The 14209-nt window shown below is 46.3% G+C and overlaps 1 protein-coding gene across 1 annotated transcript in view; it reads left to right on the top strand.

Annotated features, from left to right (window-relative positions):
• Positions 1-804: 804 nt before the first annotated feature.
• Positions 805-14209, top strand: part of LOC139222262 (adipocyte plasma membrane-associated protein) — a 35084-nt gene continuing 21679 nt past the window's right edge. The window contains exons 1-6 of the mRNA XM_070854235.1: positions 805-941; positions 1043-1132; positions 1449-1570; positions 2834-2935; positions 3471-3623; positions 4028-4143. Of these exons, the coding sequence (XP_070710336.1) occupies positions 805-941; positions 1043-1132; positions 1449-1570; positions 2834-2935; positions 3471-3623; positions 4028-4143 (720 nt within the window). The remainder of the gene's footprint in view (positions 942-1042; positions 1133-1448; positions 1571-2833; positions 2936-3470; positions 3624-4027; positions 4144-14209) is intronic.

Below are 14209 nucleotides of genomic sequence, written 5' to 3'. Positions count from 1 at the left end.
CTGTCCTCCTCCAGCTGCTCAGTCAGCCCCTCCAAGATGTGACTATATGAATCATGTTAGCAGCAAAGCAGATTCACAACTTCAGTTTAAAAAAAAAAAAATGCAAATAAGACAGCAATGAGGAAATGGGGGTTAAAAATGGAGATGGACTATGCAAACTGATCTAGATTAATAACTAGCTGATGGTGCATGGCAGGAAAGGTCAGAGGAATTCCTTTACGCTTGATTCCTTCACAGTGATCGAACTCTACAATCTTATTTATCGAACAGAACATTGATCTGTAGTTGCTTCACAACTGTGTGTGACAAACGGACCCTTGGACTGATGGGATCTGCTTTGTGTAACAGTGACAGTGTTCCATATCATAGATCCCGTGTGAAACATCTTCCACATGCCAAAGTTCACACTGTTGACTTATTAACTGCAGACTGTGAACCGCAAACACAAGAGAAAGGAAAGTTTTAATTTTGCAGCTTTAAAAAGACCCTTCAAGTTTTTAATATTGGAATGTGCATCGAAATAAGTACCTCTAAGGGGAAAAACAAGCCAATTTGAGTTTATATAAAGGGTTGTATATGCACAGATCAAAGAAAGTTAAATATAGTTTTAGTTTTTTGTGTGTGTGTATATTTTAACACATTTTCATAGTTTAAATAAAGTGTGTAGAGTAGAAAATATCAGTACCTAATATGATATCTGATATAAAAGTTTCACGTTCTTGGGCCTATGGAGCATGCACACTAGCATTGTGGGTCTGCAAGCGGCGCACTGTTTTCTTTGGTGACGGCTAGCGTTGCAAGCAAATGGTTACTGTGGCCAAACAAACAGAGACTGACGACTACAGAGAACAAGCGCAGATCCAAAGAAAGAGAGAGGCATCAGACGTTCAGTTGAAGCTCAGCGCCAGCAGACTGATGTCACACAGGGGAGCACCGTTTGGGTCCGACTGAGGTCCAGAAACACACCTGCAGTCGCTGCTTATCACCGTGGGTGCTGCTGGAGGCAATAAAGAGGCTGTTTGTTATGTCCACTGTCTGTCAGGTTCGGTAAGAGATCGTTGTTGGCGGCTCTGCTTGCAGTGGCTGTTGGAGTTTACCTGCTGCCTTCTCCCATAGACCCCAAACCACATGTGTAAGTACACACACACACACACACACGCCATAGATTTAACTGGCAAAATCACCAAAGTTATTATAGCTCATCCTGAAGGGGGCATGAATGTCCCAAAATGCTAATCATAGTAATCCGAGACATTTCAGTGTGGGCCGGCTGCTCATGAGTATTTTCTTTTCAATCTTTAAAGTATGTTTTTATCCAGTTTGAGGTTTTTCATCTAATTCCACTAATTACCACAGCATATTGTGTAGTATTCACTTCGATAAACCTCCTGTGAATTCAGCACCAGCTGAACCTCTGGTAACGCTTACATCCAAATGTGCTCCTCCAGACTGAAAGGGCCTCCGCCGGCCCTCGAGGGGCCGCTGGCTGTCAACACCCGACTGCAGAAGGGCCACAGGCTGTTTACGGGGAAACTACACGGACCAGAATCCTTCACAGCTGATGAGGAGGGTGAGGGTGCTGGATTTTATGTCGGACTAACACAAGTGATTTAAACTTTGTAGACAGACTAACTCTCAGAGGTCATCTGATGGTTTTGACCTTTGACCTTTGCATGTGTACACAGAAGGTATTTTGTCCCTTGTTGCTTGCTGTACGACTCGTGACAATTTATCTGCTTTGACGGCTGCTTTTCTGACACATTTTTATTATTTCTTCAGTCCTATTTACTTTAGGTTTTTAGCTTCGTAGTCTTTTTTTCAGACTTGCTGGAAATTCTTTATCAGGAATAAACCCTTTAGACGAACCATCTCATTTTCAAGAGGATCCTCGACAACCTTAAAGAGATGGATAAAAACCAACTGACAAACAGAAACAAACAAATATCAAAACGTAATAAGACGTGAAAAATCAGGAGATCACACTCCAGAGCATCATTCAGTCCTACATAATAGAAAAGTATTAATGTGTTGACTAATTAAGTTATCAGACATAATTATAGAGGTGTTTCTATGGACCTGTACAACTGATCCTATGAAAGGAACAACAAGTAAAAAAGATGATATGGATTAAATATTTACAGGTACATTATTCCTGTCAGAGCGAGCTTTAAACACAAAGACTTTCTTTTTTTTATCATTATTTTATTAGTAGAATCGCTTTGTAACATTCGTTTCCACACCTTTTGATAGATGAATTAATATCAGGGTTCGTACTGGTGCTGGAAATCCTTGAAAATGCTTGAATTTTAATGTGGTGTTCTCAAGGTTAGAGAAATGTTTGGATTGTGAATAAACTTCACGAAGCTGCTTGAAATTCTTGTCGCATTAATAGAATAAATCGCTGTCTGACTGAATAGTTTGCTTTTTACATAAAGAAGACGGAGGGAGCCATTACTGATTGGAGTAGATGTAATGTACCACAGCTGTACGGTGCTGGAAAAGCTTGAAAATGCACCTTTAGAAATACTTAAAGTGCTTCAGTGTGTCCAAAAGGGTTGGACACGTGCTGTATGCTTTAATGCTGGTTTCCATGGAGGTTTTTTAAACATCCCATGGCCACCAGAATGCTATCTCATCCTGATTAGAACAAAACTCTGCACAAAATATAGCAGCTGTTTCAGAACACATGAGGAAGCTGCGTGTTTGACGTGTGTGTGTGTGTGTGTGTGTGTGTGTGTGTGTGTGTGTGTGTGTGTGTGTGTGTGTGTGTGTGTGTGTGTGTGTGTGTGTGTGTGTGTGTGTGTGTGTGTGTGTGTGTGTGTGTGTGTGTCAGGTAATGTATACACAGGAACGGTGGACGGGAAGCTGTGGAGGATCGGTCCTGATGACGGCCTCACCCTCATCACACAGATGGGACAGAATTTACCAGAATGCGGTCCGTCTTTTTATTGTCTGTTTCTTCTGGTGTTTTTTCAGGGACGTCTACATCCTTCCTCTTCTCCTCTTTCCGTAGTACACTGTTAGACTTTCCTGAAGGACCTGATATTGCTGTTACTCGTTGCTCTTTAAAAAACGGACTCTTGCAGTGAGTGCTGTGAAGACTTTCCTGGACTGCCAATGAGCTTCGTAAGCAAAGAGTCAGAGCTTGAATTCATCCATAACACTGAAGCAGTCCTCGGTGTTTTTGTCATGAATCACTAATGAAAAATGTCCTGGTTAAAACTGCATTATAAAAACATTCTGAAAATGGTAAACATTCGGTTGTTTCACCATTTATTTCCTTAATTATGATGAGGGACTCTGGCTGCGTGCTGCTTATGTCATATATCTTTTTCCCCTTCTGTGCTTTTACTGTCTTTTGTGGAGATTTATGTGATTCGTGGGGAACTCACTTTGATTTTGATTAAAACTCTGGTATAACTGATGGCTGTAATTGAACCGTTAAAAATGGCCATGCTGTGTGTCTGCAGGCAGCAGCACAGACTATGAGCCTGTGTGTGGTCGTCCTCACGGCGTCCGCCTGGATCGACGCGGTCAGCTGATCGTCGCTGATTCTTACTTTGGGCTCCACAGCGTCGACCCCAAAACTGGAGAAAAGACGCTGCTCCTGCCCAACTCCCAGGGTACAGAGAGTGTGTGTGTGTGTGTGTGTGTTCACTATGGGGCGCCGTTTCTGAACATCATGGGTCCCAAAACAACATCTTACTCTGCCCCCCCCCAGCCATTTTGTTATCCCTTAATGAAAATGAATGACTAAGCACTAAACTTTTTAAACTAATAAAGCACAATATGAAAACAGTAAATAACTACTTACAGGAATATGAAATCTCTCAAATATTAGAAAAAGAGAATAATACAAATCCTTTCAGTATGACTTTCTTTATTTAATCTTTTTTTGATGAACAAAGAAAGCAGCAGCACACGGGGCTCCCTGGTGGTTAGAGGGGCCCTTTGCAGTCTCTTATGGTGCAAATAGGGGAAAACGTCCCCGTTATGATTTTCAGATGGTCTTTTCTTCGTTCCTCAGGTGCTGATGGCGTTCCCTTCGCCTTCCTAAACGGCCTGGACATCTCCTCCCAAACCGGGGTCGTTTATTTCACAGACTCTTCCAGTCGCTGGGGACGCAGACACGTCAAACTGGAGGTGAGATGAGAGAAAAGGCCAGTTAGTCTGACAAGAGGTCTTCCAGCCACGTCCTTTTTAAGATGTGAACTTTAGAGTGCGGTTGCTCAAGAAAATGGCTTAATCTCCTGATAGGTGACCAAGCAAAGGGGGGCTGCTGTAAGCACCGTCCGTTTAGGTTTTTGTCAGTGTTGCTCGGCAACCGCAGTCCCATCTAAAAGCACACACAGAGCACAGAGAGGGCACTTGCTCTTTTTACCCGTCCATTCAGTTTGGAAACATTAAGAGTCCATTCAGCTCAGCGGATTGTTGGGGCGACGAGGAGAGACGAGTTTCCACACACCTAAAACCATCTGACCGTTCCCACCAACTGCCCTGTGAAGGAGGAATTGAATTTCATTTACCAAGACAAATCTGGTGGACCAGGTAAAAGGCTACTGCCCATTTAGCCAACATTAGCTTGCAGTTTACAGCATACAGCCTGTGGCTGTACTGAATGTACAATGTGTAAGTTACACTGGGGTTTGTCATTTTTTAATGTGCCAGATTTCATATAACTGGAGTGACAATTCTGATGGAAGTTTCTGGAGCTTCAGAGCTCAGACTGATCCCCTGTAGTTTGGGATCATTGAAAAGTCACTTAAGTTTATTAATATATTAATGATATGAAAACATGCTGATTTGTTTTTCTGCATGAATGATTGTTTTAAAAAAGACCATTTGTATAAGGTATTACACATTAAGTGTCAACCCCACCCCCACTGACAGGCTTAACCAATGCACGCTAGTGACAGGGGACCACCTTGCAGGTGATGGACAGAGACAAACTAGCTGCAGTTGCTGATGAGACTGCGCTTGCTGCTTAGCTTAGCTTAGCTTAGTTTAGCACAAAGACTGAAAACGGGGAAACAGCTAACAAAAAGAAATTTCCCCCTGGGGAATTCTGATTCTAATTCTGATTCTAATTCTGATTCTAAATCTGATTCTCTCACTGTGACATCATGTATGATGTCGATGTGACATCACATGAGAGTTTGTATATAGGACCACGGTAGAGCTGTAGGGTCACCTGTTACTGGAGCTGGGAAGCATCGCCGGGACTCGCTCACCCGATGCGTCAAGTGACCCATGTGTGCTGATACACGCGTCTGCTTCCACTCAAAGGATGGCTTGGTTGGTTGGATGTGGCTAATCCTCCAAACTTCCATCCGACCCGTTTATAGGGATTAGATAGATATAACAGGTAGCCATTAACCATTATTTTCTTTACAGCAATCCTCGGCAGACCTCAGGGGGCCCCTGGGCTACAGCCGAGGTCAGCCGAGACAGACACGGACGGACGGACGGACAGACACAGACCGACAGACACAGACCGACAGACACAGACACAAACCGACACAGACGGACAGACAGACAGGCACAAACCGACACAGACAGGCCATGAAAACAATATGGTGACAGCTCTCTGTCGTGGACGTGGAGTGGAGAGTGGTCTGTCCGCTCTGTAGACACTACTCTCCGCTTCATTGTACCGTGACTAAACACAGGGGCGCCACCTAGTGGTGCTCTTTGGTATTGCAGCAGCACCACAGTCGCTATATTCTTATTCTTATTCTTTTGGAGCTGTGTGTAACAAAAAGCAATTTCCCCCTGGGGATTATTAAAGTAATTCTGAGTCTGATTCTGATTCTAATTATGAGAGGAGCCACCACATCAGAGAAATTTCTGCAAAATCCCCGATAATACCCACACATGCCAAGAAAACGCCGTAAGGCTCTTTATGATTCTGGAACCGGGAATTCAATAATGACCTTCACTTTTTCTGTCACTGGGCACACCTGCCCTTGTCCCACCTGTTTGCCTAGATAGGTCACAGTGGCTTTACCGAACTCACAGTTAGCGAGATTTAGCGTAAGCGAGGCTTTACAGAGACGGCTAAAGATGTTAGTTAGTGTTCCCATATGCTCGGTCCAGGTGGAAGAATAAGCCACTACGTCATCCAAGTATACCTCACAGTTTGTAATGTCAGACAAGACTTGCTGCATGAGCCGCTGAAATGTGGCGGGAGCATTTCGCAGCCCGAACGGCATCACCGTATACTGGAGGAAATTGTCAGGTGTAACAAACGCCGAGATATCTGACGCACGGGATGTTAATGGGACTTGCCAGTACCCTTTTAACAGGTCCAGTTTAGTCACAAATTTGGCAGAGCCTACTCTGTCAATACAATCTTCCATCCGGGGAAGCGGGAACGAGTCGGGTTTTGTAAAGGCATTTATTTTTCGGTAGTCATTACAAAAACGAGGGGTTTCATCAGGTTTCGGGACCAAAACACACGGAGAGCTCCACGCACTGGCACTGGGGACTGCCAACCCATGTTCAAGGAGATAGTTTACCTCTTGCTGCATCAGGCCCCGTTTGACCGGATTAACCCGATATGCGTGCTGTTTTATTGGTCTATGGCCCTCCACATCAACATCGTGATATAGGACCGAAGTTTGGCGGGGATGATCAGAGAAGAGGGACAAGTTATTTTTAATTAGACCCACGATATCCGCACGGGCTGAATCGGACAAGTGAGCCAAAAAAACAATTCAAATCACTTAATACCTCTGAGTTTCTCAGCCGGGCGGCCGGCATCAGGCCACTCTTCTCGATCAGCCCATCGTCAGAGAGATGATGCTGGGGTGGAGCAGCACACATAGACCCGAACGGATCATCAGAAGGCAGCTGAGGGACATAGTTTCTAGCAAAATAACGTTTCAACATGTTAATATGACAAACTCTAGTTTTCTGTTTCCGACCAGGGGTTTTTACCACGTAATCAGTGTCACAAATTTTCTTTTCCACCACGTATGGACCAGAAAATTGAGCGTGTAAACTCGATCCAGGCAAGGGCAGCAGCACCAGAACTTCCTCACCTGGCTGAAAAGTCCTGAACACAGTTTTTTTGTCAAACCAGTATTTCATTTTTACCTGGGTTTGGGACACATTCTCACGGGCCAGCTGACATACCTGGTGGAGACGCTCACGGAAAGTGCTCACATAATCCAACACATTATGTTCAATCTTTGGAGTCTCCAACAGCTTCTTTTCTTTAAGGAGCCGGAGAGGACCCCGCACGGTATGGCCGAACACTAGGTCACACGGACTAAAACCTAATGACTCTTGTGGAGTTTCTCGGACCGCAAACAACAGAAGAGAGAGACCCTCATCCCACTCTCTGTTGGACTCGAGGCAAAATTTCCGCAGCATGGACTTAAGTGTCTGGTGGAATCTCTCCAGTGCACCTTGGGACTCAGGATGGTAAGGACTTGACTTAATGTGATTCACCTTAAGCTCAGTCTTCACCTGTGCAAATACCTTTGACGTGAAATTGGTACTTTGGTCAGTTTGGACTGTTTTAGGCAAACCAAAAGTTGAAAAGAATTTGAGCAAAGCTTTTACCACAGGCTTCGCTGTTAGTGTGCGTAACAGAATGGCCTCGGCGTAACGCGTCGCGGCGCACATAATAGTCAAAATGTACTGGTGTCCAGATTTTGTCTTTGGCAGCGGGCCCACACAATCAATTATCACCCGTTCAAACGGCTCCCCGAGCACCGGGATCGGATGCAACAGGGCTTGTGGGACCGGCTGATTTGGCTTCCCCGCAACCTGACACATGCGACAGGTGCGGCAATAGCTGGCCACATCAGTCTTTAAGCCGGGCCAGAAGAAGTTACGCAGCACACGGCCATAGGTTTTTCTAACTCCCAGGTGTCCAGCTAAACTAACATCATGTGCTAGGCTCAGTACCTGTGGTCTGTACTGCGTTGGTACAACCACTTGATTGACCACAGACATTTGGCACCAACGAAACAGAGGGGGTAGAGACGGGAATGTCAGGAACATCGACAACCTCAGGGGGAGGAAACACCTTTCCTCCAGCCAGATCGTTGCCCAGAATAAACGATACTCCACTGATTGGAAACCGTGGAAGCACGGCGACTTTAACCAGTCCTGTCACCAGGGGCAAACGAGTGGTAGGCAGCTGTGTCTCTAAGAATGGTAACCGGGACCTTATCCTTTCTCTCTTCGGTTAAGGAGACAAAGCCCTGAGAAATGAACGGCTTAAACCAAGGATCTACTTTACTTGACTCTGGCTTATGTGTAGGTTCAGAGAGTGTTAGGCTTTTTATAAAACCTACACCAGCAGGTGATTTACTGGTTTTCGGTTGTCCTTTCCGTCAAAGGACTGGACAGATTGCAATCAAGTGGCCTGGCTCATGGCAATAGAAACAGTCGCGGCACTCGCCAGCGCCGGGTGCCACGCTTTTATGCGCCAGCTTTGGTGACTTTTTTCTGCTCAGGAAGAATGTTAGAGCTACGAGATGACGGTACAGGGAAAACATTCTTAGGAGTCAACATGAACTCGTCGGCCAGAACGGTGGCTTTAGTCACCACCGAAACTTTTTGTTCATTTAGGTACACCACAATACGCTCGGGCAGGCATTTTTTAAATTCTTCCAAGAGAATTAACTCACGCATCTCCGCCACAGTTTTAACTTGACATGCCTGACACCATTTATCAAACAAAATACTTTTCTCACGCACAAACTCAACATACGTCTGGAGGGCAGTTTTTTCACTGTTTCTAAATTTCTGGCGATATGCCTCCGGCACAAGTTCATATGCTTGCAGCACAGTTTTCTTTAAGGTTTCATAGTTTAAACTATCCTCAATAGACAGACTGGCACAGACTTCTTGGGCTTTCCCTACCAGTTTGCATTGTAACAAAAGTGACCAGAACTCCTTGGGCCATTTCAATGCCGCGGCTATGTGCTCGAAAGCGCCGAAGTATGAGTCTACCTCAGACTCTCTAAACAAAGGAACTAATGTTATGTGTTTACTAGTATCGAAGCCAGTATTTTGGCTACCGGACACGGGGGTGGAAACAGGTGTTCCCCTCTCAAGCTCTAAGACTCTGATACGGAGGTGCATTGCTTGCACTTCCAGTTCTTTATTTCGGGTCTCTACCTCCTTTATTTGTAGAGCGAGGCGGAGATCCTCTGTGGACATTTTATGTACCTCAGGATCAGAGGCCAAATCAGACTCCGCACCAGCGATCTGCGCAGCTTCCGCCTCAGCTTCAGCTACCGCAGCTGCAGCTGCAGCCTCAGCCGCAGGAACTAACCTGGACAACACACCTCTTCCCACCAACTCCTCCTCTAAAGCAAGCTTTAGCTCTGCCTTGCGGGCACTGGAGGGCACATGGACGTCATAAGCATTAGCCACCAGAAATAAATCTGCCTTTTTATATTTTCTTAATTTTTCCCAAGAAGGATCGGCCACAAAATCCTCCACCGAAATCTCCATACCGTCCCCACACACTAAGAAAAACTGCCGACCAGATCAAAACTACTTACCGAACTTACCATAAACAAAGTGCGACGAGATCGCGGACGAGCCCCCAATTTATGTTACGCCCCAGTCTAGGGGTTCTGGAGCGAAACATAAAATAGCCTCAGTTTCCTCAGTCCCAAGGGGTCACAGACACAATATACAGGTAATCAACAAGTTTTATTTGCGTCAACAACGTACCACAATTTAACATGAACGGAGGGCTTCAGGGTGGACCCAGGCCAAAACAACAAATAATAATCCTTTCTATAAATTAAACGAAAACTGTCCTAGCAGGAACAAAAAAGACAGGGATCTAGCTTCCTGGTCTAACAAACACAGGAGAAAAAGCTTCAAACGAAAACTGGCAGTCCACCCCTACTGATCAAAGACAACTAAAACGAAGGTTGGTCACAAAACAGGACTCAAAAGGACCGGTTGGGAGCTGAGGGAGATGAGGGCTGCGGGACACTGCGGAGCGGGTCAGGACGAACGAGCGGAAAACGAGTTGTGCCGTGCCGGGACGTGTGCGAGCCAAGAGCCAAAGAGCCAAGAGCTAAGAGAGAGCCATTCCGCCATGTTGCTCCCTTTGTAGCCAGCGTCATAGGACACGCCCCCAACCCGTGTCTACAGCGGGCAGCCCCTCCAACCTCCGCTGGGCTACGGCACACAGTCATTTGCATTCTGCGGAGGAAACAGAGCACATACACACATACGACCATGGTCGTAACACCGACACAGACACAAACTGACACAGACAGACACAAACCGACACAGACAGACAGACAGACAGACACAGACAGACAAAAAACCAAGATGGCGAGGGCCATGAAAACAATATGGTGACAGCTCTCTGTCGTGGACGTGGAGTGGAGAGTGGTCTGTCCGCTCTGTGGGCACTACTCTCCGCTTCATTGTACCGTGACTAAACACAGGGGGCGCCACCTGGTGGTGCTCTTTGGTATTGCAGCACCACCACAGTTGCTATATTCTTATTCTTTTGGAGCTGTGTGTAACAAAAAGCAATTTCCCCCTGGAGATTATTAAAGTAATTCTGAGTCTGATTCTGATTCTAATTCTGATTCTAATTAGGATTCTAATTATGATTCTAATTCTGATTCTCTCACTGTGACATCATGTATGATGTCGATGTGACATCACATGAGAGTTTGTATATAGGACCACGGTAGAGCTGTAGGGTCACCTGTTGCTGGAGCTGGGAAGCATCGCCGGGACTCGCTCACCCGATGCGTCATGTGACCCATGTGTGCTGATACACGCGTCTGCTTCCACTCAAAGGATGGCTTGGTTGGTTGGATGTGGCTAATCCTCCAAACTTCCATCCGACCCGTTTATAGGGATTAGATAGATATAACAGGTAGCCATTAACCATTATTTTCTTTACAGCAATCCTCGGCAGACCTCAGGGGGCCCCTGGGCTACAGCCGAGGTCAGCCGAGACAGACACGGACGGACGGACGGACGGACGGACGGACGGATGGACGGACACAGACCGACAGACACAGACCGACACAGACAGACAGACACAGACCGACACAGACACAAACCGACACAGACGGACAGACAGACAGGCACAAACCGACACAGACAGACAGACAAAAAACCAAGATGGCGAGGGCCATGAAAACAATATGGTGACAGCTCTCTGTCGTGGACGTGGAGTGGAGAGTGGTCTGTCCGCTCTGTGGGCACTACTCTCCGCTTCATTGTACCGTGACTAAACACAGGGGGCGCCACCTAGTGGTGCTCTTTGGTATTGCAGCACCACCACAGTCGCTATATTCTTATTCTTATTCTTTTGGAGCTGTGTGTAACAAAAAGCAATTTCCCCCTGGGGATTATTAAAGTAATTCTGAGTCTGATTCTGATTCTAATTCTTATTCTAATTATGAGAGGAGCCACCACATCAGAGAAATTTCTGCAAAATCCCCGATAATACCCACACATGCCAAGAAAACGCCGTAAGGCTCTTTATGATTCTGGAACCGGGAATTCAATAATGACCTTCACTTTTTCTGTCACTGGGCACACCTGCCCTTGTCCCACCTGTTTGCCTAGATAGGTCACAGTGGCTTTACCGAACTCACAGTTAGCGAGATTTAGCGTAAGCGAGGCTTTACAGAGACGGCTAAAGATGTTAGTTAGTGTTCCCATATGCTCGGTCCAGGTGGAAGAATAAGCCACTACGTCATCCAAGTATACCTCACAGTTTGTAATGTCAGATAAGACTTGCTGCATGAGCCGCTGAAATGTGGCGGGAGCATTTCGCAGCCCGAACGGCATCACCGTATACTGGAGGAAATTGTCAGGTGTAACAAACGCCGAGATTTCTGACGCACGGGATGTTAATGGGACTTGCCAGTACCCTTTTAACAGGTCCAGTTTAGTCACAAATTTGGCAGAGCCTACTCTGTCAATACAATCTTCCATCCGGGGAAGCGGGAACGAGTCAGGTTTTGTAAAGGCATTTATTTTTCGGTAGTCATTACAAAAACGAGGGGTTTCATCAGGTTTCGGGACTAAAACACACGGAGAGCTCCACACACTGGCACTGGGGACTGCCAACCCATGTTCAAGGAGATAGTTTACCTCTTGCTGCATCAGGCCCCGTTTGACCGGATTAACCTGATATGCATGCTGTTTTATTGGTCTATGGCCCTCCACATCAACATCGTGATATAGGACCGAAGTTTGGCGGGGATGATCAGAGAAGAGGGACAAGTTATTTTTAATTAGACCCACGATATCCGCACGGGCTGAATCGGACAAGTGAGCCAAAAAACAATTCAAATCACTTAATACCTCTGAGTTTCTCAGCCGGGCGGCCGGCATCAGGCCACTCTTCTCGATCAGCCCATCGTCAGAGAGATGATGCTGGGGTGGAGCAGCACACATGGACCCGACCGGATCATCAGAAGGCAGCTGAGGGACATAGTTTCTAGCAAAATAACGTTTCAACATGTTAATATGACAAACTCTAGTTTTCTGTTTCCGACCAGGGGTTTTTACCACGTAATCAGTGTCACTAATTTTCTTTTCCACCACGTATGGACCCGAAAATTGAGCGTGTAAACTCGATCCAGGCAAGGGCAGCAGCACCAGAACTTCCTCACCTGGCTGAAAAGTCCTGAACACAGTTTTTTTGTCAAACCAGCATTTCATTTTTACCTGGGCTTGGGACACATTCTCACGGGCCAGCTGACATACCTGGTGGAGACGCTCACGGAAAGTGCTCACATAATCCAACACATTATGTTCAATCTTTGGAGTCTCCAACAGCTACTTTTCTTTAAGGAGCCGGAGAGGACCCCGCACGGTATGGCCGAACACTAGGTCACACGGACTAAAACCTAATGACTCTTGTGGAGTTTCTCAGACCGCAAACAACAGAAGAGAGAGACCCTCATCCCACTCTCTGTTGGACTCGAGGCAAAATTTCCGCAGCATGGACTTAAGTGTCTGGTGGAATCTCTCCAGTGCACCTTGGGACTCAGGATGGTAAGGACTTGACTTAATGTGATTCACCTTAAGCTCAGTCTTCACCTGTGCAAATACCTTTGACGTGAAATTGGTACTTTGGTCAGTTTGGACTGTTTTAGGCAAACCAAAAGTTGAAAAGAATTTGAGCAAAGCTTTTACCACAGGCTTCGCTTTTAGTGTGCGTAACGGAATGGCCTCGGCGTAACGCGTCGCGGCGCACATAATAGTCAAAATGTACTGGTGTCCAGATTTTGTCTTTGGCAGCGGGCCCACACAATCAATTATCACCCGTTCAAACGGCTCCCCGAGCACCGGGATCGGATGCAACGGGGCTGGTGGGACCGGCTGATTTGGCTTCCCCGCAACCTGACACATGCGACAGGTGCGGCAATAGCTGGCCACATCAGTCTTTAAGCCGGGCCAGAAGAAGTTACGCAGCACACGGCCATAGGTTTTTCTAACTCCCAGGTGTCCAGCTAAACTAACATCATGTGCTAGGCTCAGTACCTGTGGTCTGTACTGCGTTGGTACAACCACTTGATTGACCACAGACATTTGGCACCAACGAAACAGAGGGGGTAGAGACGGGAATGTCAGGAACATCGACAACCTCAGGGGGAGGAAACACCTTTCCTCCAGCCAGATCGTTGCCCAGAATAAACGATACTCCACTGATTGGAAACCGTGGAAGCACGGCGACTTTAACCAGTCCTGTCACCAGGGGCGCTCGGAGGACACTCATTTTAATTCCCCACACAAGCAAATCCACGTTACACGCAGTCTCATCAGAAAGTGGCAGGGCATCAGTTAACATAAACGAGTGGTAGGCAGCTGTGTCTCTAAGAATGGTAACCGGGACCTTATCCTTTCTCTCTCCGGTTAAGGAGACAAAGCCCTGAGAAATGAACGGCTTAAACCAAGGATCTACTTTACTTGACTCTGGCTTATGTGTAGGTTCAGAGAGTGTTAGGCTTTTTATAAAACCTACACCAGCAGGTGATTTACTGGTTTTCGGTTGTCCTTTCCGTCTAAGGACTGGACAGATTGCAATCAAGTGGCCTGGCTCATGGCAATAGAAACAGTCGCGGCACTCTCCAGCGCCGGGTGCCACACTTTTATGCGCCAGCTTTGGTGACTTTTTTCTGCTCAGGAAGAATGTTAGAGCTACGAGATGACGGTACAGGGAAAACATTCTTATGAGTGAACA

Source organism: Pempheris klunzingeri, chromosome 22 (genome assembly GCF_042242105.1).
Source record: "Pempheris klunzingeri isolate RE-2024b chromosome 22, fPemKlu1.hap1, whole genome shotgun sequence".
Lineage (NCBI taxonomy): Eukaryota > Metazoa > Chordata > Actinopteri > Acropomatiformes > Pempheridae > Pempheris > Pempheris klunzingeri.
This window is presented reverse-complemented; position numbering and strand designations above follow the sequence as displayed.